This window comes from Denticeps clupeoides, chromosome 3 (assembly GCF_900700375.1).
Source record: "Denticeps clupeoides chromosome 3, fDenClu1.1, whole genome shotgun sequence".
Taxonomy (NCBI): Eukaryota; Metazoa; Chordata; class Actinopteri; order Clupeiformes; family Denticipitidae; genus Denticeps; species Denticeps clupeoides.
In genome coordinates this window covers 9,040,030-9,067,040 of record NC_041709.1, presented here as the reverse complement: position 1 = coordinate 9,067,040, position 27,011 = coordinate 9,040,030, and the positions used below count along the sequence as shown (strand labels likewise).

At 44.1% G+C, this 27,011-nt stretch overlaps 3 protein-coding genes across 3 annotated transcripts; 2 read left to right on the top strand and 1 right to left on the bottom strand.

Moving 5' to 3' along the window:
- Positions 1–6,652: 6,652 nt before the first annotated feature.
- Positions 6,653–8,674, top strand: ier5l (immediate early response 5-like). Its single transcript, XM_028973000.1, has one exon. It carries the CDS (start codon positions 6,822–6,824, stop codon positions 7,737–7,739), a length of 918 nt encoding a protein of 305 aa, XP_028828833.1. The 5' UTR covers positions 6,653–6,821; the 3' UTR covers positions 7,740–8,674.
- A 3,280-nt stretch (positions 8,675–11,954) lies between these two features.
- Positions 11,955–19,077, bottom strand: ptpa (protein phosphatase 2 phosphatase activator). The gene is made up of 10 exons (XM_028972989.1): positions 18,787–19,077; positions 17,693–17,802; positions 17,497–17,583; positions 17,216–17,341; positions 16,964–17,081; positions 16,344–16,443; positions 16,113–16,237; positions 15,854–15,954; positions 13,635–13,742; positions 11,955–12,406 (listed from the first exon to the last, which is right to left on the bottom strand). The coding sequence occupies exons 1-10, from the start codon at positions 18,809–18,811 to the stop codon at positions 12,332–12,334; spliced, it is 975 nt and encodes a 324-aa protein (XP_028828822.1). The 5' UTR covers positions 18,812–19,077; the 3' UTR covers positions 11,955–12,331.
- Positions 19,078–19,723: 646 nt separating this feature from the next.
- Positions 19,724–26,823, top strand: crata (carnitine O-acetyltransferase a). Its single transcript, XM_028972965.1, has 14 exons — positions 19,724–19,912; positions 20,192–20,470; positions 20,946–21,064; positions 21,713–21,766; positions 22,514–22,679; positions 22,835–23,009; positions 23,250–23,428; positions 24,054–24,154; positions 24,241–24,360; positions 24,575–24,697; positions 24,812–24,947; positions 25,033–25,095; positions 25,701–25,838; positions 25,927–26,823. The coding sequence occupies exons 1-14, from the start codon at positions 19,886–19,888 to the stop codon at positions 26,140–26,142; spliced, it is 1,896 nt and encodes a 631-aa protein (XP_028828798.1). The 5' UTR covers positions 19,724–19,885; the 3' UTR covers positions 26,143–26,823.
- The last annotated feature ends 188 nt before the right edge of the window (positions 26,824–27,011 follow it).

Sequence of the window (27,011 nt, the reverse complement as noted above, 5' to 3'; positions counted from 1 at the left end):
GAAAATGACATTCATGTTCTATATGGCACCTCACAATTATCCCTATAGATCATTAAATGTGATGAGTGGCAAAATATATCATTAACATCCATCATGATGCCAGGTTTTATAATAAAATGTGAAACTATTTAATACTTTTTGTTGTGAGTGTAACTTGCTAACCTAAACTATCTAAAACAATGCATGAAAACTGACAGATGACAGAATCATAGTAAGCATGCAAATACTCATGCTAACAAATATACACATAAATGCATATACATATACTACAAAAAGACTTACTGCATCATTCTCTCTTTGATTTGTTTTAACTCATAAAGTTCCCAAAATCTTCAGTTGATCTGTTTGTCAGTTTATCATGTTTAATGTTAAAGAAATATTTTCAAACATTTATTCAACTGCGCTAAATTTCATTGTGAAAGTTTTTAAATCATGGAATGCACTGTAATAATCAGGAAACAGAGCATTAATTAACAACCACTATCATCAATCTGATGTGAGCATTAAGTAACACAGTCCGTGCACCCGTAATTTACATGGACACAAAATTATTTGTGTTGACTTCCTTTGTTAGTTATGGGTATGTGTGTTCCACAATGGTGAATTAAAATGGATTCACATTTTGAGGAACATGAACATTACACTAAAATTGGAGATAAATCTACCACGTCCTAAAGCCCATTCTGAATGGTGAAACTTGCAAACTCAGGGATATTTCTTTAAAGGAACACGGAAAATACCTCGCCTCCGCCCCTCTCCACCCCTCGTTCCCCTTTCGTGAGTGAGACCATGTGTGTTTCATTAACATTTGTCGGAGTATTTGTTTATGGAGAGCTCTCTATTGCTCAGGCTCCTCCTCTGGAATTGTGGGTGTTCCAGATTTCCCAAACATGGCTTCAAAAAGTCTATGACATGGTCCTTCAAATGTTCAACTCTGAACATCACACCGTTGTTAACATTTTTCCAATTTAAAAATGAAGTAGAATGTGAAATTTCTTTAAACTGTTGCTTTTAAAAGGATTTTAGCCACACCAGACTCTTGGAAACGTTTAAAACTTATATATTTTGAATGTGTTGCCATTAGCATGCCACAAGACAGAACCCTTGAATCCAAGAAAAATTCACCCTTGGTAACAAACGTGTACACCTCTCTCTACTGCGCCACCCCTGCGAATAAACAGTTCACTGGTCCCATCCCAACCACAGCAGATCATGTCAAACAATAAGCAGCCAGTTTGATGCTGCGTACAGAGGGCAGTGGTGAGCTTGTAACATTTGGATATGGAGGTTCAGCTCGAAAACACCAGCACGCTGATTTTCCGGTTAATTTGCTGCTCAGGGAATATGTTCCTTATTCTCCTGGGTAGCACTGCTTGGTAGGCAGGATGGCAGCATAATAATCAATCATTGCTTTATCATAGAACAGCTTCAAAATGTAAAAGTTGGAACAACATTGGGTACCAAGGTACATAGCTGGTAAATTGTGAGTGCGTTTCTGTGCAGTGTTGCACAAGGGTTACATCATAGTGTGTGTGTGTGTGTGTGTGCGCTTGTGTGCTGCTGTCAACAGTACCTTTCATGTTCCAAATTTCATTGGGTTATTGTTTTTAATAGATGTGGGACATTTTTTTTCACCCTTTATGTCTTTTTTGTCTGTTTTGTTAATCTGGGTTGAGCAGAGGCAGCAGCACATGATTTCTGGACATATGCAACTTCCTGAGTGTTACACAACATGCATTTTGTGTAAAACGTTTAATATAAAGTTATTTAGTTTGAAGTGGAACTGGCAAAGGCCACCAGAAATGCACACGCAATGTTTATTATTCCTAATATAAATTACTGATAATAAATTGATCAAAGAAACTGTGCTTCAATAGAATGTGACTGAACAGGTTTTCAATGAACTATGCATAAGAATGCACTACGAAAGAAGACATGGGAGCATTTAAAACTATTGTAATTAACTGTTTTTTTTTTTTAAATGCTTTGCTTCACTCATTTTCAGAATCTTCATTTAACTACATGATAACAGATATTTGGAATTAACACAGATTTTTAAATTAACAAGCAAAAAAAAAACTTTCAGTTGCTGTGGGACTGCATTTTTCATTGTTTTATACAAAAATGCATGTCAGGTTTCACATTCACATTCTTCCACACATCCCCGTAGAAAATGGTTCTGTGATTCGGATTTATTCCAGTCCCCCGCTTTGACCACTTGTGGGCACCTTTGGCACTCTCACGTCTCCCTCCACGGCTCACAGTTGTCTTTTACTGATGAAACGCCTTTGCACTTTGCTTGCACAAGGGCCCTCTATAGGGAAGCAACAGTATGCAAACATCCAGGAGCGCTAGGCGCGTACAGCGAACCGCGCACCGAAAAACGTACGGCGTGAGCAAAACACGCGGTTTTTAGCACATATTTTAAAACGCGTTTGTAAATGTTTTTTTTTTCGGTTTCGTCTCTCTCTCTCCTCGGCTCGGTCTCGCTGTGCGCTTCACCGTGAGCAGAGCCAGTGCGCCTTGTTGCCAGATCCCGATAGAAGAGGGTCTAGCAAGCAGGTCTCAGGTAAAAAAAAAGACCCGAAGAAGCTATATACTGCGCACCTCTTCCCCGAATCCACGCACTTATTTGGTTTAATCGATTTTAGATTTATTAACCGCGGATTTCCTTGTCGTATATGCGTGCATGATCACGAAAGGGTCAACATAATCAGTTCTTTATGGCGAGTTGATACTTGTCTGTTTTTTTTTTTGTTTTATTTTGCGGGGAAAAAAAACTCCCAAACCCATTACCTGGCTGGCATTATTTGCGTGGCTTTTTAAGACGCTTATAGTAAGCGGATTTGGCAACACAGCCCCATGCGCGCCGTCTCTCCAGCTCTGGGTAACGCATGTGGGCGAGCTTCTCACGTCCGGGGGAAAACACGCACGCATAGGGCTATATGGAATTCTTTTTTCGTGTTGTCTTCCGTGGTTGTGGCGTACAATGCGCACAATGCGTTTAATTAAGGGAGGCGTGAAGTCCGCACTTCGCCCTCTCTCTGATCGGCGTGTGCGCGCGTTTGCACGCGTGCGTGAGCGCGCACGCGCCAGTGTGGGTCATTTTCTCCACCGTCGGAAACAGAAAGTATCGACTGAGAGAGCTGGTTGAGATTCAGCCTGTTAATACTCGCCCCAGAACGACCATGTCCAAACTGGGAGCAGGCTACTGTGACGATGAGGGAATCGCACGCGTTATATACCCAGTATACGTAAAGCACGTAAACACCCACCAACCCGTGTTCTGCTGTGATGCAACAGGACAGGTGTCTCTTCTGCATTCAACGATCAGGGAAAACGCGAACTTGTGTGATGAAGGCCAGAGAGTGCAGGAGGAGGAATGACTAATGTAACGTGTCCTCTGCTGGAATGAGAGGCTGCGTGCGTGTTTGCGCATGCGCGCGCGTCTCTGTGTGTGTGTGTGTGTGTGTGTGTGTGTGCGCGCGCCCTGGGGGTAGGGGGTGTGGTGGTTTTGTGAGACAGCTCCCCCTCTCTTCCATGCCCCGAATCTCCGGCTCCTCTCCGCCGCGCCGCAGTGACACGGGTCTTCCTCCACGCTGCCGACGGTGTGGGCGGCCCTGCGATGAGCGCACCCTCCATTCGAGTCTGAACAGGTCGCAGGAAGTTAAAATACCAGTCGAGCTGGAAAGGAGCGCGGCTCTGAAATGCAGTCAAGCACGCAAGCACCTACATGCACCACATGGCCACGAAACGCTCTCTCTGTGCGCATATTCATACATGCCAAAATCAGAAAACAGTTCACTGAAATTATGGTTTATATATGATACTGAACCACGGTTGCGGTTAATAGCACTACATGCATCAGATTCACTACTTTAAGCAGAAACTGAACATTTCAATGTCAGTAAGTCTTTACAGTGCCAATGACCTACATTGTTTACCCGGCATTAAAAAAGAAATCACGGCGTGCGCTGCTTTCTATCTGCGTGAAAATCAGTTCTTTTTCTTTTCTTTCGTTTATTAAATCAACATTAAAACTCTTGCTGCTTTTTTTTTTTTTGCGCTGCCATTTTCCGACACACTCCGGCCAGCCCAAAACTACTTTCCGACCGTTCCCTCAGCACACTTTACGGGAACTGGAACATGCAGGGAGACACAATCATCGCCATGGCAACCAATCTCCTGCCCGAGGAGGATGGGGAGGTCAGGACAAGTGGTTTCCGTAGAAACCGCACACGTCGCTCTCTCTCTCTCTCTCTCTCCCTCCCTGGATGGCGCGGCGATGGGGGTCGGCGACTTTAATTGGCTGAAGCTCCGCCGCCGGGCGCGACGCCTCCCGACGCGGAGCGGGCACGCGCTTAAAGGGGAAAGCGACGCGCCCGTCCCGCGTTAGCGGCTACGAACCGCGTTAGCATTTGCGCGCTTTTGCTCACGGACCTCGACCGAGGCGCACGCAACACCATTAAAATAAAACCCCGCCCGACGCGTTAAAATACGGATTCGGCGACTTGTGTCGTAAAAGCAGCCCCCGATATCCGCCCGATTTAATGATATTCAGATATTGATCGCATCCTATAGCCTTCACGTGCGCCTTTCCCGTCCGGCCGGGGCTTTAAATCCATCCCCCGCGGCGGTGCTGCGGACTCGGTTGTTTGGCAGGAACGCACGTCGTGGTCAAGAGTGTGTCCGGCTGCGATGGAAAACCTTACCTTGCAAACCATCGCCAGTAACCCGGGCGCGAATTTATTTAGCCCGCCCGACCAGAAAGAAAACGATAGATCTGTCGCGCAATGAACTAGAGGCTAATCGCCCGCCCCGCCCCGCCAAAAAAAAAAAAAAAAAAAAAACACGTCGCCAAGAGCCGCGAGTTGACGCCACGTCGGTCGCGACAGCCCGTTCCCCGCGTTGGCGCCGCGGGTGCGCGCACGTCTCCGCCCGGCCGCGCCATTTACGTTTAAAGTTGATTACTTTGCCTTTAAGTTCACGGAGCGTCCGTCTGCCAAGCAGGGGAGGCTCCGCCCCGATATTTTACCTACAGGTCCTCCTGCCACCACAATGCCTGCGAGTGTCCCGGGCAACGCAAATCACACAACTTCAATTCCCACAATGCTCCCATGACGAGCTCCTTTGACATTCCCTGTGATGCGGAACTTGTAGTTTTTGGGAATCCTAATTACGGCTCCGCGCGTCTCTGTTTGATTAAAGTACTTTCAGACTGAATTACAGTTCGTAGTTACTTGTTCATGTGTGCCAGCTAATAAAACCATATTTATTCGGAGGTGTTATTTACTCTTAAAAAGTAATCCCGGGCGTCTTATTGCAAATTCGAACGTGAATAATAAAAAAAACCCCATTAAAACCAATGCCAATTAATGAATGTAAAAATAATTATTATTCAAATCCCGGTACTATTTGCTTTTCAAAAGAAGAAAGCTGGTTCTCCTAAAGTACCAGAACGCTATCTACTAAAATCTAATTGGACAGAACGGAATTGTGGAAAATGGGCATTTCTGCATATAGAAGTGGAATTGTGACTCGTCGTCTGTATGGAGTTCTATGACCTATCCAGTTTGGGTGTGTGCCTTGATTCCAGATCCAGCTATTGATTTCTTCCCCTCAATGCATGGCTAAGAGAGGGCTGTTCCGTTCCCAGGCATTGTTAAGATGCAGAGGTGGTACACATCTTCTCTGAAGCCTCGTAGATCTGAAGCAGCCCTGCTCCGTCGGATCTGCTGCATCTGCACGATTCACTTACCGCCGCTCGCTACGCAACTTTCCAAGGAATGGAGAGAAGGTGGAGGACTGTGGATGGGACTGGAATTTATAAATGCGTGACACCTACACACATGCACACGGACAAAACGCAAATGGTCAGACTATGCACAGAATTAGAACACAATGTTTGCCATGTCATCAATTAAAAAGTATTCCACTTTGCGTGCGTATTGTATACAGGCCTGTCATCTACAGATAGTACAAAAAGCATGAAAACACTGGAACCTTAAAACTGATACAAATTCTGCTATTACGTGTTTTGTTAGTCTCTACTGTTAATACGATTCCAGCGAATAAGCTCGGAACCAGGAAGGTCTCAGTTTTTAAACTGTAAAGAACACATTAAATGGGACCGAATTGGTTTGTGTATTTATTTGTACAGATTCTGGTGATGACCACTCCTAAACAACATAAGAAAATAAGAAAAGGTGCTAGCAAATGGCATTTGACAGTAAAAAAAAAAAACACCTTCCACTCTTTATAGAGTTTTCCGAACTAGCGAAAGCTCGTTCTGAGAAATAAAATATAGATTTTTTTAAAAAGTCACCGGGCTTCTTTTTTTTTTGGTCCACTTTACACCAAAAGCCCGCGTCTCGGTGTGTGACTTTCCCGTGTGCATCACAGACGTCGACTTACTTCCACACGTGTGCAGGAGCCTCGGCGGCGCGCCGTGTGCGCCCGATGAGAACATTCCAGTTAGGTAAAGTCAGTTTGGAATTTGAATAGCACAGAAGAACCGCCTCCCTCCGATTGGACGGACACGCGGCGTGTGGGCGGGGCCTCCGCGTCAGTCATTCGCGGGGTCGGCAGCCGATTGGCCCAGGGCGAGGTGGGCAGACACCCCGTCGAAATATATATACCATGGCGGCGCGTTACAAGCAAATGATTGCTCGCGCGCACTCACAGGATACGCATCAACCGTGTTCAATGTTTCTCCACAGAGCTGACTTAAGCCTTCGCCCCCGAACGAAATATCGTGTTTGCCACTGAGGAAAAGTCGGTTTGGTCCGTCGGAGAGGGGGGGAGACAACAAAACGACAGCGATGATCAACACCATGGAGTGTGCGGTGGATGCACAAAGTCTAATTTCGATTTCCTTACGGAAGATCCACAACTCCAGGACGCAAAGGGGAGGCATCAAGCTGCACAAGAACCTCCTGGTGTCCTACGTCCTGAGGAACGCCAGACAGGTCTACATGAACGAGAAGTACGCGGAGATCTACAGGATGCAGCAGTACGAAGAGGTGATGACCGTCTGCAACGAGATCCAGGAGCTAAACCCCCTGGACCTGGCCGAGGACTGCGAGGAGCCGAGCGCCGAGTGCTGCGGCGGCGAGCCGGCGAGCCTCTGCGGCGCGCTGCTGCCCGTCGGCCACCCGGCGGCGGCGGCGGCGGCGCAGTCCCCGCACATGCACGCGTCCGGCGCCTGCTCCGCTCCCCTGGCTCTCCACGGCGAGGAGGCGTGCAAGGAGCCCGACGCGCCGTTCTACCGCAGCTGCTGCGCGGAAGCCTACCCGGCGTCGACGTGCGACTTCTCCCCGGCGGCGGGCAGCATGCACTGCAACAAGACGACGGTGCTGGACCTGGACACGCACGTCGTCACCACGGTGGAGAACGGCTACTTGCACCAGGACTGCTGCGCGTCGCTCCAGCAGTGCTGCCAGGGCGCGCAGAGCCCGGCCAAGAAGCGCAAGGTTGACTTTGGCTACTACGTGTCAGAAATCGAGGAGGCGCCGGATTTTACGCCGTGCAAGAGAGCTAAGTTCGAGGACTGCTCGTACGCCAACTCGGAGCACTTGGACACATCGAACATCTCCAATCTGATCTCGATCTTCGGCTCGGGGTTTACGGGGCTGGTGAGCAGACAGACGGACTTTGAGCAAGCCTTAAACGGACAGTTCTGTAGCAAACAAGCCCTGGCGAGCCTCGGGGCATGGACTAGAGCTATTGTAGCTTTTTGACTCTGTGGTCGTTTAGAATTAAATACTTTATGAAATTGTACAAAGTCTAAAAGAAGTTGACTTTATTTTTGCAACAAAAAATGTTATTTAAGCATTGAGGTTTTCTTTTCTTTCTTTTTTTTGGTTTCTTTCTTTGAATGGGGAGTAATGTTGTACCACCATGTGACACATCCTTTTAATAAGAAAAATGTCTTACGTTCTACGAGCATTTTGAAATGGTTGTGAAATTATCTAACGAAGTTCAATTTCGTTGCCTTAAACCCAACACAGAAACTGCTAGCTATCACCACACATATTGAAAGTCGTTGAATGTCTCTGACCCCCCCCCCCCTCCCCATAATCAGTTTTAATACACACACACACACACACACACACGTCTTTTCAGTGGCACAACCGCGATTTTTATTTTTTTATTTTTTTGATAGCCTACGGTTAACAACGCATGCTCCGAACGTCGTCACGTATTCTAGCTTGGGCCACCAAAAGCCAATACAGCGGCACCAGAACTGGACTCGCGCAACTGGCGAGGTACTTTTTTTTCCCCCTCCCACTTCACGCACAGCGCCGGGTGGATGCGAGTCGGTTCGGAAACCGACTCGCAGCATCGTCCCGGTGTTTGTAGTGCGCTGGAGCCCGACGCCTCGTCGCAGTGCGCGGCGTCGCCGTTAATTAACACTACAACTCCCACAATGCACGCCGCGATCGAACCGAGCCAGGTGTGTTTGGCGTGGCCAGTTTCCCTCCCCGTTAAGTGTTAGTTGTTGATTAAGCCTTCACAATTAATTCATGATGCCAACATTGCTTGGTTTTGTGAGTTTTTGTTTTATTTTCTAAAACCTTTAGACCTTTTGTTCTAAAAAGGCAAGCTCATAATTTAGCCATATGTCCTCACATTATATAAGCACTATGTGTACTGAAATAAAGACGTTTCCAAACGTTCTCTCCATATTTTGTTGGTATTCTTGTATTTTTGTGTATATTAAAATTGTATATCACCGGGTAAAACTGTTTAAGAAAATATTTGTTTAAAGTTTATAATCTTAATAAAAAATGAAACTCACTCCACCGCTTTGTTTCCTCTTTACATTGGCAGTGTTAACCAGTGCAAGTTGCTGTAGCTTCGTGAAACCAGGCATTTCAGTTAGTTATTAACAGCCTATTAACACACTTCTGCTGTGCACCAAGACTCACAGAAAGTTCTCCCCTTTCCACATGTTCAGTGTTCCTTGTAGCAATGTGACAATAATAAGGGGGTGAAAATCAAGGTGCCTATAGGCCGATGATTAATTACAAGTGGTAGTGTCAGTGTCCTAACTAAATGCTGCCAGGGTTGTCTAAACAGAACACACTTTCTGGTTTCTGGTTGCAGCAATGCAGCAGTTGGTCCGTTCAGCTGAAAACGTTCCACCACGGAACCTCTTTTCTACGTGCAGCTTAAACATCCTGCTGCGTTCACTATCCATGCGTCTTCTGTTGAAATAAGGAGTCTCCTGGACCGGCACCGGCCTGTTCCCAGTCCTCTGCCACAGTGCTGTGCTCTAGATCTGTTGGGTTGTTAGTTCCCCCCCCCCCCCCCCCCCCCTAAACTCGCAGGCCGTGTTATCTCTGCTCTGTGCCACTTGGTGGTGTTCTTCAAAATCAATGAATGAAGGTATTAGAAAGCCTGTGTAGCGGCACCTCGGGCTGACCTCGGCTCCGCCGCTCGGCCCCCCCCCCCTCCCCATCCAATGAGTTCGCTTCCCTCCTCCTCTCCCGTCTCTGTCGTTCCCACCCGAAACCTCTTGACTCCCACAATTTGAGATACCGCAGCACGTCCGGCACATCGTCACCCTCCGTCACGCAGCGTCTTTCATGTCGCGCTATGAAACCGCTCGGGTGTCGGTCGCCGCTGGAAACTCGGGGCGCCTGCATTTATCTCGAACTAAAACGGGCACCGCGCGTCCTCCGGCTGGGCAAAAAAAAAAATGTAAGCTGCATCTTCACACGTTCGTGCTTTCAAAAATGTGCTTTTAATGGGCGCGTCATCGTGTGAGGTTTGCGCTTCGCGTTTTTTTTTTTTTTTTTTTTTTACATCGCCTGCGCGTAGCTTCTTATTTATATCTTTTAAATTGTAATTCTGTTCGGCGTTTCGAATTACGAATAGGTGATTTGACGAATTTGCCCCGATTGGAAAGACGGTGTAGGGCGAGCGCCTCCGCGCGGCGCCGGCGGGAACTACACGGCTGCAGAGATTTAATGACGATACGTCATTAAAAAAATTAAAATGCCAAATGTTCGTGAACACGAGTCGCTGTGAATGCCGAAAGCGACGTTCATTTATTTCATGTTGGTGGCTGGCTCACAAATTGGTTGAAATTTCAGTTCACCCGAACCCCCCTTTTTGATGGAGCCCCCGTTTTAAAAGAAGTTTTATCGCCGCGGCAGGACTCCGGGAGTGGTGGGCAACGTCGCCCTTTCGGCACCGCCCCGGCTGCGGGTTCATTTGAATAGTAAAAGCCTGGGCCTAGCAGGTCCGAGATAAGCGGCGTCAACAAGCAGGCGGGAACGGACCTTATCGTGACCCCTTTCAAAAAGCCACATGGACCGGTGTGGATTTCTCCTGAAACAAGCTCGCCACCTGCTTTACTGAACCGTTTTTATTTTTTTTTCAATAAATCATTTTTTAAAAAAACTTAACTAGGCCACAGGGATTGAATACAGGCCTTAAATGAAGTGATTGATTCGTAACTGTGACACACAGCACATTACAGCACACGGTGACACAATGAAATGTGTCCTCAGCTTCTAACCCATCGCCCTTGGTGAGCGGTGGGCAGCCATGACAGGCGCCCGGGGAGCAGCGTGTGGGGACGGTGATTTGCTCTAGGGGACCCTAGCGGCACCTTGACGGTTCACGTTTTGAACCCGCAACCCTTTGGGTCCACTTGCCTCACCCGCCAATTCCCAAGTGACCCTTTAAGACTTCTACTTGAGCAATAAAAAGTTGCGAGAGTTGTGTGCATTTATGGAAGGCGCTCCCTTCTATATGTACCTTCTATATCCCCCATCTCACCTGGTGCTGGCATCACTGTAACCAGTTGGAATTACTGGATGGATGAATGATTTATACTGGTTTGGCAAAGATTAATATATAACAGTTTTTTTGCAAATGCCTGAAAATATATAGGCAATTTGCACTTCATCTGAGCAAGCTAATTTCACAATTAGTAACGTTTTATAATACAACTACATACAGATTTACTCGTTTGGATGTTTTATATGTTTAGCCGGGACCTTCGCTATTAGGAATGCTGGGACAAGGCCAAAACACAACAACTATCACTTTTTATCCTAAAATAGGTGGCTTGTCAGCCTCTGAACAAATTCACACATTTCTGTTGTTTTTACTGCACACAAAAGTGTCAAACCTTTTTCTTGTGTTGCAAAATCTTGCCTTGCGGAACAAACGTAAATAAAATATTTTGTAGACAAAATAACTTCCTACTAAAATGATAATAGAAGACAGTCAATGCTGATATAAAGAGGAAACTCATTTAAAAAGAGGGTTAGGGTTTTACCTCATGAATAACATCCCCGACTGTGTCCTCAGAAAAACCTTTTGGTCATATTGTGAAATTCTTAAAAAAAAAAAAAAAAGCAAGGATTCTCAAATGATAAAAGAACATTTTATTCTATACATGTGGACAACTTTTCTGGGGGACACAGTGGGGAAACAGCTCAATCAGATTTATTTCAATCATTATGTGGAAAAATTCCTCTTTAACAGCATCTAGGCCTATCTCTGTTTAAATTAGAGCACCACAGTGGTCCACTACAAAAAGAAACACACTGGGACGCCGTTCTTATCTGACTAGCTAACAAATTAGAGACTTCTTGTTATCATATAATGAAAAAGTAACACTCCTTGTGATAATGTACGAATCTCTGTTTTTGAATGGTTCAGCTACTCTTAGCAGCCTTCTGTTCCAGCACTAATCACTTTCATTCTGCATAGAGCAGGTGTAACTGACCTGGATAATATTGATAGATCTGAACATATTAAATGTTTTGATCAGAACTGAACTGAATCTGTATGTTTAAAAGAAACCTATATGCTGTCTAGACATGCAAAATAAAAAGTATATTGCACTCCCAGTAATAGTTCAGCCTTTGTGTAACCCAACAAGGATTAATGAAAGCAGAGCAGACATTAGGTGTGGGCCAACTACAACTTAAAACAGTAAAATAAGGTCAAACTTGTATTGGTGCAGTCATATAAATAAACAGACAAAAAATGGTAAGATGTACACAAATTATTGCGCAACTGTCAGGCTTCTTCAGACACAGCACACACAAACATACAAATGAATGACTGCACAGCTCCAATTTCAAGCCTCAGGGAAAATAAATACAATATCCAGAAATGGGCCAGCGACTAGTGATGTTGAGGTTGGCGCAAAAATAAAAAATAAAAATAAAGGAGGTGGCTGAAGAGGCATAGCTATCGGGCTCGGGGTTCAGCTACTACGATTGATCGTGAGGATGGAATCAGAGTCTTCCTCACAGGGAGTTCTGAACAGGCTGTCTCCACTGACGTGGGCACCTGAAGCTGCTCAAGGCTTCACAGGCTGGATGGAGAGCAGGCTGCCAAACTTGAAGTGCTGAATGACGGGAAACTTCTCCAGACACTGTGGGAGGGAAGAAAGAGAGGAGTGGAGGAGTACAGAGTCAGCAGACTGCAAGGGACTTTAAACTAACAGCATAACGTAATTTCTCTGATTGACCCTAACATTTACATTTTCAGCATTTATCAGACACCCTTATCCAGAGTGACTTACAATCAGTAGTTACAGGGACAGTCCCCCTGGAGCAGCTTAGGGTTAAGCGTTTTGCTCAGGGACACAATGGTAGTAAGTGGTAGTTCATAGGTAGTTCTGGTTCATAGGCAAGTGTGTTAACCACTAGGCTACTACCACCCCTTCTTGTGTAGAACCTTTTGTAGAAGATTGCATTTGTTTGGATGTGTGGATCTAGTGCCATGCCATAGTGTTATAGGATGTGTGCATTGTGGAACAGTGGGTTTAATCTCTTTAACATGGTTTAAACAGAAAGGACTCTAGCTCCACACACTGTGGTGGCAGTAGAGAAAGAAACACAGAGACTGGATACATAAGAAGTGGGAATGTAGATTGTGAAAGACTGAGACAGACGAGGCCAGGAAGGGAAGTTGAGCCTCACACGCACCATGCAACCAGACTGGGCCAGGAGTGCTGAAGAAGTATGTGTGTGAACAACGAGGGCGAAAAAGAAGCAAAAGCGCTAGAGAGACAGAAGAGGGAAAGCCAAGAGCAGGGCTTGTGCGGGCAGATATTCCAGACTGTAGAAGAAGAGAGGAGGAGGGAGCAAAGGAAAGGAGGGGTGGAGGGAGGTGTGGGGGAGGGGGGCAGACAGGCTGGCCCCTCAGTGTTCCTCTCGGCTGAAGGAAGGGGGAAGGCTCACAAGCCTCTCTCAACAACACAGGATGTGGGCTGAGGAGAAGGGGGTGGGGCTCACTGCTCTTCCCCTCTCCCTTGCTCTGTCATTAACACACACACACACACACACACACACACACTCTCCTTCTGTTACACTTCCTTAACCCTTTCAAGCATTAAGCCTACCAAATCACAACATCTGCAAGTTGATCAACTTCTTAAAACCTACAATGAACATTTTTAAAAATAGTAAATACAATTCATACAAGTAGCTTGTGCTCTTTTTTGAGTAAATATTACTCAATAAATAAATAAATAAATAAACAAACAAATAAATACAATGCACGATAGCACAATAAATTAAATGTCTTAGTAAATATGGGGGGGCGGGCACTCAAAAAGCCATGCGCTTTGACAAGTGTTGATGTGGGGCAGTACAAACCTCAGCCTTGTACATTCGGATGAGGCCTTGGTTGACTTTGGACCAGGTGGGTACAGCACTAATGTTCCAGAGCTGGTTTGAATGTTCAGCAAAAGGACCAGTTTTCATCTGCAGGCAAAGAAATGACACAAAAGTCAGTCAAAAAAAAAAATAATAATAATAATAAAATAATTCTCAAGTAATTCTCAAATTCACTTTCATGCAACTTTCTCTTTTGATCTAATCAGGTACAGAGAATTTAAATGCAATAAAAAGAGGTCCTTCCAATGCCCGTTGCGCTTCATACTACTGAGCAACAGGTAGGGTGGCTGGTGGGGCTTAAAGACTACATGACCTTTCTGCCTCACCTGGTTTGTTGGGGCTCCAAAGCAACACTGTTGTGAAAAGACTCTCTCATGAAACAGTTTTAAAAAGCTAACAAAAACAGAGCTGGACCATGGTGAAGGTGGCCTGGTCTGGTAAAACGACATATTCCCCATATTACCTGGGGGAGAAATGGAAGTGGGATGCACTATATCAAGTTGATGGAGGCAGTGCCATGCCTTGGGTCCTGCATTTATGTGACTATCAATTGGGCACATGCTACATACACAGAGATCATGGCTGACCAAGTACACCCCTTCACACAAAACAGTTCACTCATGGAAGAAAGATAAGCCCTGACACACGATTGAGAATCTGTGGGATATTCTGGAAAAACATAGATCTATAGAGGTACCAGATCACAATGTGTAGGACTTCCAATACTTGCTACTACTATCTGTGTCTGATTCTACAGGAGTTCATGCCTCGACAGGTCACATCTGACTCTTCTGCTATGAATTTCTGAAGGATCGTACACTGCACTATGTGAAGTGGAATATTAGGTTTTAGTGAATGGAAGTTCTGTTTGGTGGTCCTCCACCTCACCCTGGTTCCCAGCCATGCTTCCCCAGAGGGCAGCCTCTGACCCGGATTGTAATGTTCAGAGGATGGCCCTCCTCCAGCCGGACTTTCCACAGGACGCCACGGGCCAGAGCGGGGAATGGGAGGGGAAGGAAGGCGCAAGCGAGCAGAGTGAGGGATGGGGGAGGGGGGTCCCTTGGGAAAGGAGTGATTCACAACAGCATGTGGGGAAGGAAATGACTCATGTGAGCAGAGCGTTCCACACATAACCTCCCAGCGAACAGAGAGCGAGCGAGAGACCATGTGTGTTCATGTGAGAGAGGCAGCAAAAGACCTATACTGTGCAAAGAAACTGTAGAGAGAAGAAGGCGTGAAGGCTAATGTCTGAAATGGATGAGAGTGGTAATAAAAGGAAGAACAGAGAGAAAGTAAACCCTGACCTTCAAAATAGGTAAGTGACAAACTCATACAAACACTCCAGCTAGACAGAGGAGTGTTTAGCAATAAACGGAAAGCCCTTTTCCACACACCTACAAATGAGAGCGAAATATCAGGAGAAAGGATGTTTGGTCCAACACTAGCCACTGCAACCTCTGCGTCTGCAGTCTACCCACAATTCCCCTCTTCCCGCTCAACAGTGAGTCGGGCAGAGACAGCGTGGACGCAGCTGCAGTATCCTCTACTGGCCCTTTGCTAGGGGTAGGGGCCGGACGGACGCCACAGCACCTCCTTCCCTCTTGCCTCCACCTCCCTTTCCTCTGATTCACCCACAAACCACGTACACATAGTCAGCGTCCTCATCACGCACTGCTCAGCTGACCGGATGTTGCAAATCTGTGGGTCTCAGCCCAGTCCTCATGGTTCATCAGCCAGTCAGTGTTTTTGTTTAATTCCAGATAGCAAGTCCGGAACTACAGAGCTGAAGCATGGGATTAGTTTAATATTTAATAAAACAGGCCTGTCATGAGTTGCATGGGTGACTATGAAAGTGCATAAGTGAGAGGATTCTGCAGAATCTGATGTTTATAACCGTAATAATAAATGTAAGGGAATAGATGGAAAGCATAGGTAACCTCAAGCACCTTTATGTTCTAGTGTTCTGTATTTTAGCTGCAACAAAACTACGATAGTAGTTTTTTTATTTAGAACAACAAGACTAGTGATATCAACATATCACTATATCTTAATATAGGTTAATATATTAGGAATAAATCACTACAGTAAATAAATGCTGCCATTGTATGTCAACCAAACATTTGATGGTCTACCCTAAATATCACTTAATAAGAAATTTTAAAAAATGCTTTATCTTCCATGTTATTCCACAGACTTACTTCATTAATAAACTTGATGCACTCTAGAAACATGTAGTCCTGGTGGTGTTCATTTACAGCCTTCTCATCCACAAAGTGCCTTGGTTCCAGCGTTGGGTGATCTAGAACAGAGAGCACAGCCTTGAATGACATATAAAATGAATGCACTAGATGTCACAATTTCACCATTCATGTGCAATCCTGGATTCTCCACAGACCAAAGTACTCCAGAGAACTAATAAGAATATTTAACCACCAATCAACCAAAATCATTGCTTACCTATGAGCTGAGAGCTTCCCCATATAAAGGGCAGAAACTGGAAGTCGTCCAGTCCCCAGACACCCTGACTGCCAGCTGGCTCCATCCTGTAGGTTTTCTGTAGTTTACGCATCACCCTAAGATACCTAGTCCACAAAAAGCCATTTATGTATTAAAGAGTCTAGAGGTTCAATAAAAGCCTTTGTGGCAAAACAAATTTTGGTCATTTGGGGCTCTGGCTCAGAAACAAACCGGTCAAACACTTTAAAAATAATGGCCAGCTGGTCTTCAACACGTAGTGCACCAATCTTACAGAGGCAGCAGAGGAAGGCTGCAAAGGCTGCTTCGTGGCCTGTGTAAAAAAAAAAAAAAAAAAAAAAAAAAACGTACAAAGTTCATAAGCATTTAGAAATATAATGAGCACGGCCATTAATAAGTTCATCAGTTCAAAAATTGAAACTGATGGTTCACTCCATAATACAAATTCAGTCACTGTCTAATCCAGTGCTTTCCAACCCTGGTCCTGAAGGAACATCTGCCAGGAAATTTTAATTCCAATATCTTCACAATCCGCCCCACTCATTATTAGGCCATTAATAGATGTTCCTCCAGGGCCAGGGTTAGGAAACAATCCCTCTAAACAACCCCTTGCTGCTATAAGTTGGTTTTACACAATCGGACAAAGAACTTCAGAAGCTCTTTGTCGTGTTGAGGGAATGATAATATCCATTTAAGACTATTTCAGTTCTAGGTCAGGACACACATAAAAGCAGATGAACATCATGTGATGCAACAGCGACCCCTAGTGACCAAAAAAAAAAACACTCATATTTGAGTGTGCAGGTACAGATGGCACAAGTTGTAAGCCTCACCTGTTCCATAGTCTATCCTGGTGGAGTTCCCCACAGACTCTTTCAGATATACGGCTATCTCTGGGACAGCTGCATGCTTGTCTGCAGGGATCACAGTGGATACCAGAGCCTCTGCTTCCTATATGGAGAAAAACCCAGTGCACATTTTATAAAAGGCAGCAATTATTAATTGGGAAGACATAAAATTGCAGATATACATAATTTCACTACTAAATATGCAAAACATCATATCTACAGTTGAAAGAAGCATACCTGCTCCAATTTGCCATACCAGGTCCTATAGGCCTTGTTGCCAAACCGAGATGGTTGGTCAACTGGTGGGGTCTCATCTATCCAACGATCCAACGTGCCCAGCAGAGATAGAAGGTTGTCGATAGTCTGTAATTTTATTTTTTTTTTGTGTGTCGAATGAAGATGAAAAATAATTGCTTTCTCCGTGAATAGCATAGGTATACCACAAAAAGACTTCGGATTGCTGCGTGACAGACCACTTCCACAGTCATGCACTCATTAGCTTATGAGGCGTTTCATACCTCTGAGACGTTGAATTCGCATGTAAGCTTCTTCCCTTTTACTGCTTCGTTCAGGGTTAGAACGAATCCCATGTAATCAGAATATGCCTTCCCATTAACACAAACAAAACGTGCTATTAGACAGTTTACTTTACATTTAGCTCTACAGCAGCAAATGTCTGTAACAGCAGAAAGCGTGATCACTGCGTTTTCCTACCTGAGACCGTTTCCATTTCCCCATATCAGGCACCATACTGATTTCCTTCTTTGGCACAACGAAGTTGAGGTTAAGTGGGATGGTGGGCCTGTCATCTTCAGGAGAGGAGCCTGAAAGTGACAGGTGATGCGATCACACATATCTAGCGCAGCCCCGAATGCAGCGTACATCAATGTAGCTCATACTACTACGCGTTAATTAAACATAATAGTAAAATCAACTGAGACCAAACATTTACATTTTCACTGAAAATTCCAGTTCGTACAATATAAAGACAAAGATTATACATAATGCAGAAATTAAAACAGATCTATTAGAGACTAATAGTAAAGACAAACGTAACTAACACGTGCCGTGACTGGCTTTTAAATAAATGCAGGCATAACGTCCCACTAACACACATGTAGATTCGATTTCACTGGACACTGTACTGACAATAAATGCTGTTGCTGAACATTATCGATCATTTTAAAGCCCGAGCAGCTGGTCGAGCCAGTCGGAATCTGATGACCTGGTTTTCATGGGCAAAGCGAACCAGCTCAAACTGTGAAACCCACATGCAGTTTTTTTTTTTTTTTTTAACATTACAGATATAGTTTCTTTTGATTTTAGTTTGCATCTGTGCTCATCTAACTAGGTACTGTTCAGACGTCTTCTCTGCAACTTCTTCAGGTACATGTTCGACGTTCTGGACAAATATATGCTCCTTGTCGAAAAAAAATCAGTAAATGGATAAAAGAAAACCAAATGGACCAGCAGCTGAGCTGAAAATGGAAGAATATTCAGTAACGTGCCGGAAACATCCATGCTAGACTAGATTCAGTCGCGTCCTGCGTGTGTGAGGCAGATATACCGCTGCTGCAGGCGAGGTTTTGCTACAGCTCCACGACATAATATCTGAGCAAACGCGGGAAAGTTCGCCTGCTAACACTCTCCGGTCGAAAGATTGAATGAAGTCGAGCGGCCCAAACAATAACTGCATTTCACCCCCCCCGTTTTTTTTACATGGGCATATAGCTACACGTCAAGCTACTGCGAGAAAGTTATAAACACGCGAACGCCAAAATTCGCTACAGAAGCGCGTAGACAGCTACCTGCCTGCTGCTCGCTCTCCGCCATGTTTATCGGGATACGAGGCGTTTTGGCAACATCACCTTTCACCCTTCACCTTTCACCCCCCCCTCGATGGTTTGGGGAAGAGAAAACAAGTTTGACCACCACGGCAGTTAACACACACCGTGCACGACAACGTTCGCACAAGTAAATTTCTATTTTAATTAAAACGCGGGTGCACTTGAGCGCTGGTACGCTCAATCCGGCTCAGTGCTGTTTGCGGTCATTTATAAAAAAAATAAAAACGCGTCCCTCCATGTAGCGTCCCGCTGGTGAGAGAGACTATATGCAGTGAAATGTATGCAGTGAATGTGCAGAGTTCAGACAGAAGAGTGTTTTTAATCAGACAAGCCCATACACTCTCCCTATTAAAGCTCTATGAGGTTCAGTTCTAACTGGCCGCTAGGGTTCAAAAAAATAGATAAAAAAAAGACTGAAACCATATTCTACAAAAACCTAAATTCACTCGTTACTATCCACGGACAAAGCCTTCCTTATACGTATAATAATACGTTAATTATTTTAATTTACGAGCGATAATGAACTATCCCTGCATGTACAGGCTTAAAATGAATGGCACTGTGCTTGTAAAAGGAGAATTACGTCGCCTCTAAACATAGATTTGAGTAACATTTAAAAAGAAAAGACTAGGCCAGTGTTCTACTGTTGTCAAGTTGTCATACAAACGCAGTATTTTACTTCTTATAATTCAAATTCTAAATTTTATATAACATTATTCTATTATTTATAAATTCTATATTAAAATCCACACTGGTTCAGGTTTGTTGGTTTCCAGCACGTGACCTGGTGCAGTGAGTCGTCGATCTTACAAAATACGCTCGAAATACACTCTTGACGCCACGGAACACGGGCATGGCGCCACAGCGCCCCTGGCGTCCGTCCCCGGCGTCGCCTTCATTATCGCCAGCGAAGCGGGCCGTGAAAAGGGGGGGTGTTCCTTCAGAAAGCAGCCTTCGTCCTCGGCTCCGTTCGGGTCGCTCGGTGGCAACGAATCGGCGAATGGGCGGCCGATTGATCTGATCACGTAACGGATTTAGGGGCGTTCGTGGGAAAACAGCTATGCTGGGTATTCTGGCCAGGACGATGGTGAGTAGGAACCCTCGCGAAGCCGCTCACTAGCCGCACAGCTAACGCTGGAACCAGCGGTCGCGCTCTTGTGACCTTTTCTCTCGCGTTTTGAACGGCCGGGTCAATGGACGACTGTAAATAACATTTAGAAATAACATTTATTATGAGTAATTGTTATTTGAAAACGTTTAGCGTTGTTGCTTTTTTTTATTATTTTTTTATTCAGCTTTAATTGCAAGTGTATGCTCGGTACATTTTCGCGTTTAAAATGTCACGTTTTCCCCACCGACGTGCCAGGTGAAGACCGGCGTGGTGAAGCCCTCCCGCCTGGTGAGGCCGGTGTCGGCGGCGCGCATCGCCGGCCGCTACCTGTCGCACCAGGGCGGCCTGCCCCCGCTGCCCGTGCCGCCTCTCCAGCAGACGTGCGAGCGCTACCTGTCCGCCCTGGAGCCCATCGTGGAGGAGACGGAGCTGGAGCACACGCGTCAGGTGGTGGCCGAGTTCGCCCGGCCCGGCGGGGTGGGGGAGAGGCTGCAGACGGGTCTGGAGAGGCGGGTTCGCAAGACGGAGAACTGGGTGAGTTGTGCGAGGCAGAGAAATCACCAGTTCGGCGGCACCTTTCATTAACCTTACTTCGCAAAAGGCATTGTTCTGTCTATAAAGTATAACAGAGCCAAGTGCAATGTTCGAGGCACCTGGGTCAAAGGTCAAAATATCAGGAAGGCAGAGAATGTCACTAATAATCTCCCTCAGTGGCAGTTTTGATGTGGATCTGTCACTGTCCAATTCATGCAAAAAAAAATGTGTGTGTCTATATATAAATTTGCATGAATTGGACAGTGACCGATATACCAGGATGGTAGCAGAGTGTATGGTTATTTTGTTATTTTTGAACCTTTTTATTCTTTTTTTTTTTTTACATTTTTTTTTCAACCTGATTTAAACCACTTTTAAAGTGCCCATGATGTGGTTTTCTTTGTCTCATTATTCAGTCGAAGGTCCATGCTGAACAGAAACAAACTGTGCGTTAATTTGTGTACTTCTCTCTCAGCTCTCGGACTGGTGGTTGCAGACTGCGTATCTGGACTACAGGATGCCCGTGGTTGTGCACTCGAGTCCTGGGGTTGTCCTGCCTCGCCTCGAGTTCAGTGATCGACAGGGCCAGATGAGGTATGGCCTGTGCAGGACCCAGAGCCGAATGTGGTTCGAATCTGAGAAGGAAACTGTTCGTGTGAAAGGAGGGGGAAAAAATATATATATATATATATATGTTTTTTTTTTTTTTTTTTTTTATAACGTTACATAAGCCGAGTCAGTCTTTGACCCGTTGACTTTTTCATGAAATTCACCATGACTGTCCCAGCAAGCTGTTTACCTTGACTCACCCAGTGTTCACCTTTGTACAGACTGCCCTGTCTGCTGAGGTACAGTTATGTAGTGAGCGTTCGCACAGAGCGCACTTCCTCTCGAGTCACGGGCCATGTGACATCTGATCACGTCACAGAGCTTCTTTGGCAGAAGCTCCAGTCAGATTGGCTGAAGTGTTGCTAAATCGGATGGGTGTATTTTGGTTTAATGTGATGCTTGCTGCTTTGAATTTGCTCACTATCAACCATGAAATTAGCCAAGACCTTCTGATCCTATGGGGTGAGATTTGAAAAGGACTTGATGTTATGCATCTGACTATGCAAATAAACCAAAAGTTTTCTATGGATATATATAAAAAAATACTGAAGTTAACCATGTACAATTTTTTTTTTTTGGTGTTTCTGTTTATTTGGACAATGTAGTGTAATATTAAGATTTTGCTTTTTTCAGATATGCTGCTAAACTGATTGCTGGAGTCCTGGATTTCAAGACCATGATTGACAAGTAAGTGACTTTAAGTACACTAAAATGTCTGCAGCAACTGAAATCACTGCAATGGCTCCATTTTATACATATTTGTTCAGCCAGATGTGACCCATGTGGTCTGTCACAGACTATCGATAAAAGACTTTCGGATGCACATGGTGGCCCATCACCAATATCTAACTGTACAATGTACACTACCATTCAAAAGTTTGGATGCACCTTCTCTGTGACTGGTATGGAGACTAAGATGGAGGCAAAGTGGAGCAATGCAAAAATCATTGTTTTGTAGCAGGAGAAAGCACAGTATGTTTTGAATCTGTTTTTTTTTTTTTTTTTTTTTTAATGAATCTGTTCCATCTTTTTGCCTTCATGACCGCTTTGTTCAGCTGGTTTAGAGAAGCCAAAATTGTGAATAGCTGCCATCACAGCGAAAGCTCACTGCTGTGGAGAGCTTCAAATGTTTAACCTCATGTCATAGTCATGTGTCGTCAGTTTTGTTCAATAATGTGGTTTATTAGTGTACAATCTGTGGCATCTAAAAGCATTAGAAGTCTTTAAGTCTGAGCTGAAATGAAATCTGATGTATTCACACAATTTAGTGATTCATTGGATTAATATCATGCTGTAGCATTACTGAAATTAGCCTGAATATAAATGGGTTTAATAAAATGTGTGCTTCTCTGTTACTTAAGACAGAGAAATACTGTTCAGAGACCACAAGAGGGCAGCATAAAATGACTGGGCTGTGAACATTCCCTGTTCCAGTGAGACGTTGCCTGTGGAGTACCTGGGGGGGCAGCCTCTGTGTATGAACCAGTACTATCAGATCCTTTCGTCCTGCCGCATCCCTGGAACCAAGCGAGACTCTGTGGTGAACTATGCTCTGGGAAAGAGGCCGCCCACGCACATCACCGTGGTCCACAACTACCAGGTCTATAATTGTACTACCAGTTACAGTCATTGTTTATGTGGCCTGATGTAGCCTTCATCACACTCAAGATCATTTGGTTAACAATTTCAGCTTTAATAACTGGCTGATGTTCAGTGTAACTGATGCTTCTCAATATCCTGTTTTATACTTTATAGTTTTTCATACTGGACGTGTACAATAGTGATGGCTCCCCATTGACCGTGGATCAGATCTATATTCAACTAGAGAAGATCTGGAGCTCCTCGCTTCAGACCAACAAAGAGCCTGTTGGAATTCTGACATCGCAGCATCGTAACACATGGGCGAAGGCCTACAACAACCTCATTAAAGGTGAGAAAAGCATCCTGCACCAGGTCTGGCATGTCAGTTTTTAGCTGGGATCGCATGTTGAGCAGATGAAATGAATGAACAGTGTGAACTGTTTAATAAAATACATTTTTAGTCAAATCTCTTTTGTTCACACTAATACATAATTGAAATCTATTTATAGCACTTGTGCCACATGACCAGGATTTGGATTTGTCCTTGAAAACAAACTCTCTGAGCAATTTCAACATGCTTTTTGTACAGATAAGACCAATAAGGAGTCTGTACGTGCCATACAGAAGAGCATCTTCACCGTCTGCCTAGACGCTCCCATGCCACGAGCCTCAGATGAGATGTACCGAAGCCGTGCTGCAGTGCAGATGCTCCATGGAGGGGGTAGTCGATGGAACAGTGGAAACCGCTGGTTTGACAAAACTCTGCAGGTGAGAACTAAGTACTGAAACACTGCACAGAACACTGTGCACACAACAAAATGTGTCCTAATTACCCATCACCCTTAGTGAACAGTGTGCAGCCATGATGGGCGCCCAGGGAGCAGTTTGTGGGGAAGGTTCTTTGGTCAGCACTTTCTATACTCTTAACTCCTGTTAACCCAGGGTTAACAGTAACACTGCAGTGATGCCCATTGCACACTTTTGCTAGCCTGGAAGGGGGAATTACTCCTTCACAAGGTTTCTTCCTTTTTTTGTACCTTGTGTCCAGGATGTCATCTGTAGCGGTTGATAAGCCCACTGAGACATTAAAAATAAATGATCTTCAGTCAAATATTATGTCAATCTTACTCTGACAATATAGTGCAATTGAGCAAATACACGTAGCTCCATCCACATTCTAATCACTAGAAACAATTTACAATAGACCTCTAATTAAAATGACTCTGACTGTTTTTGATGTATTTTTGTGAGCTGAACCAAAATGTTGGTTGGTCTTTTAGTAACAGAAGAAACAATGGCATTTGCAATGTCAAGTGGGTGATTTTTGTCTCACTTCACCTGCATGTTAACATTTACATTTTGTGATTTGATGTGATTATTTTTTTTTCCATAGTTTATAATTGGAGAAGATGGGTCCTGTGGTCTCATATATGAGCATGCGCCAGCTGAAGGCCCACCAATCGTGTCAATCATTGACCATGTAGTTGAATACACGTAAGAACACGTTTTAAAAAAAAAAATAAAATAAATAAATCAAAATGTTATGTTTATAATGTGCTTTTTTTTTTTATTATAAATAGGAAGAAGCCTGATGAAGTGCGTACACCCATGGTGCCCTTACCCATGCCTCAGAAACTGCGCTTCAATATTACACCTGAAGTAAAGAGTGACATTGAAGAAGCCAAGCAGAATATGAACATGTAAGCCAAATGTGCCAAATATATCGTTCATTTAAACTATAAATAAATACACATTGTTGCTGTTTCCAATGTTAACATCAGTGAGTGAATATTTCTGAAGTGTTTTGGTTCTGTGCCTCCAGATTTTTGCAAGACATTGCTTGAAGACAGTGTTTTTGTTTCAGTTAGTATCATGAAAAGATTATTTGATTTCTGATTATTGTTCTCTCAACAGAATGGTTCATGACCTTGATGTGAAGGTCAATGTTTTTTCACATTTTGGGAAAAATGTCCCAAAAGCTCACAAGATGAGTCCCGATGCCTTCATCCAGATAGCCCTTCAGCTGGCTTATTACAGGTTTGTGGTTTTGTAGCTTTATTTGGGTTTTTGTAGTTGTGGTGTGCTTGTTTTAGTATTATTATTATTCTAGACAAGGGTGGAGTGTAACTTTTATTCGTTCTCATTCTGCAGGACCTATCAGAAGTGCTGTGCCACATATGAGAGTGCCTCTCTACGAATGTTCAGGCTGGGCCGAACAGAAACCATACGCTCTGCCTCAATTGCCTCTGCTAAATTTGTGAAAGCCATGGATGATCCTAGCAAACAGGTACAACATTACTCCAGCATTTGCATCTCTTTACAGAAGAGTGGTGGCCACGCAGAATGTCAGCTTGTGCTTTTGCTTTTGGCAGAGCACTGAGAAAGTGGCTCTGATGGAGAAAGCAGTGAAGGCACACAGAGCATACACTGATATGGTGAGTGTGCTGCTCTTTTACATGCAATATGGGGCAGTGGATGCCTAGCGGTTAAGGAAGTGGACCCATAAACAGAAGATTGCCGGTTCGAATCCCAAACCGCCGAGGTGCCACTGAGAAAAGTACCGTCCCCACACACTGCTCCCCGGGCGCCTTTCATGGCTGCCCACTGCTCACCAAGGGTGATGGGTTAAAAGCAGAGGACACATTTCGTTATGTCACCGTGTGCTGTGCTCTGTATCACATTGACAATGAGAATTTCACTACAATACATCTTGTAATGTTTCAGTTTGGTTTCATGCCCTGTTTATTTGTGTTATAATTTGTGTTTAATAACAGCAATTAAAATGAAGAAAAAATTGGTGGCAAATAGGTACCATGTGGAGTGGTGACCTAGACTGCTTCTGACCAGTACATGCTGTATACTTTCCTTATCTTGCAAATTATATGCATGCTGATTCTTCTGTTACATCACAAAGAGGGAATTGTGGAGCATGCAAAGAGCACCTTGTCCAATTGAATGTATAATGCACATGCAGGAATAGATAAACGACCAGTTGCATTATCTGTACTAACTGAATTGTTTATTTACTCGACTGAGGTAGGCAATCCGAGGTCAGGCCATTGATCGACACCTGCTGGGTCTCAAGCTTCAGGCCATTGAGGACCTTGCCTCACTGCCCCAGATCTTCATGGACACGTCCTACGCTGTTGCACTGCACTACAACCTCTCCACTAGCCAGGTACTGGGTTTTAAGGGCCACACTTGATCTTTTTCCAGACAAAGACTTGCAGTTGCCTTGCTCTGGTATTCACTGAATCCTCTTTCAGGTCCCAGCGAAGACAGATTGTGTAATGTGCTTTGGACCTGTGGTACCAGATGGATACGGGGTCTGCTACAACCCTATGGAGGGACACATAAACTTTGCTGTATCTGCTTTCAACAGCTGTGAGGACACCAATGCTGGCAATATGGCCCAGAGCCTCGAAAAAGCACTTTTGGACATAAGGAGTCTGCTAGAGCACACACCAAAGGCCAAGCTGTGAGAGAGACTCCTTACTCGGGCCCAGAACCGAGCATGTCATGAAACGCTTTGCTTTTTGTAAATGTAGTTTTGTTTTTTTTGTTTTTTTGAACGACTAATGTTTAAACCTTCAGAATACCTCTCAAAATCAAACCATTTAAAATTTTCAGGTATACTCATTTGAATTTTTTTGGATTTTTGTAATGGGTTTGTTTTGCTGGGGAAAGGTTGTGAATGTTAAATACCAGTAGTGAGATTTATTTGGAATTTAAACATCATTGAATGTCAAATGTGCGACTTTTAACTTATTAACTGATTCATTGAAGCCAGTTTTTTTTTTGACTGAATTATTTAAAATATGACATGATCTTTTCTAGATCATACCCCTTGCTTAAATTACAACATTGAGATGAAATAAAATTCATAGTTAAATGCAAATCATACAGGTGAAAAAATCTAATCTGCTCCTCTTTATTTAACAAAGTTTTCTGTAATAAGCTACCACATTACATTTAGTTTTTTTTTTTTTTTTTACAAATAAAAATAATTTATTTTGTTTTAAATGAGATTAAGCTTGAACCATTTGAAGTTGAACAGTTTAAACTGCTTAGTAGTAAGGTATTTGCTACTACAAATCAGTTGAAAGTATCATATCAAAGTTTACATACAATGATATTTGCTAATAAAGATCATGTTTACTACATCGTGTTTCCTTAATGCCCTTTTTTCAGTCCAAACCAATTGGCATTAATGAACGTGGGATTAGTAGTAGTTGTATTATTCAGACGAGTTTGGCAAACACATAAAGGTTCATTCTCCTTCTCGACTCACATCAGCAATCTTTCCTGCTCATGTAATTTCTTTCTCTACAATATCAGACGAATCAGTCCT

What these genes read in the sequence shown, in the direction of transcription:
- ier5l (XM_028973000.1), top strand. Translation starts at nt 6,822, where the DNA reads ATGATCAACACCATGGAGTGTGCGGTGGATGCACAAAGTCTAATTTCG.
- ptpa (XM_028972989.1), bottom strand. Translation starts at nt 18,811, where the DNA reads ATGGCGGAGAGCGAGCAGCAGGCAG. An exon ending in GCGAATTCAACGTCTCAGAG is followed by an intron (nt 17,342 to 17,496) that starts GTATGAAACGCC and finishes ATAAAATTACAG; the next exon opens with ACTATCGACAACCTTCTATC. An exon ending in GGGAAGCTCTCAGCTCATAG is followed by an intron (nt 15,955 to 16,112) that starts GTAAGCAATGAT and finishes TCTCTGTTCTAG; the next exon opens with ATCACCCAACGCTGGAACCA.
- crata (XM_028972965.1), top strand. Translation starts at nt 19,886, where the DNA reads ATGCTGGGTATTCTGGCCAGGACGATG. An exon ending in TTCAAGACCATGATTGACAA is followed by an intron (nt 21,767 to 22,513) that starts GTAAGTGACTTT and finishes TCCCTGTTCCAG; the next exon opens with TGAGACGTTGCCTGTGGAGT. An exon ending in ACAGAGCATACACTGATATG is followed by an intron (nt 25,096 to 25,700) that starts GTGAGTGTGCTG and finishes CGACTGAGGTAG; the next exon opens with GCAATCCGAGGTCAGGCCAT.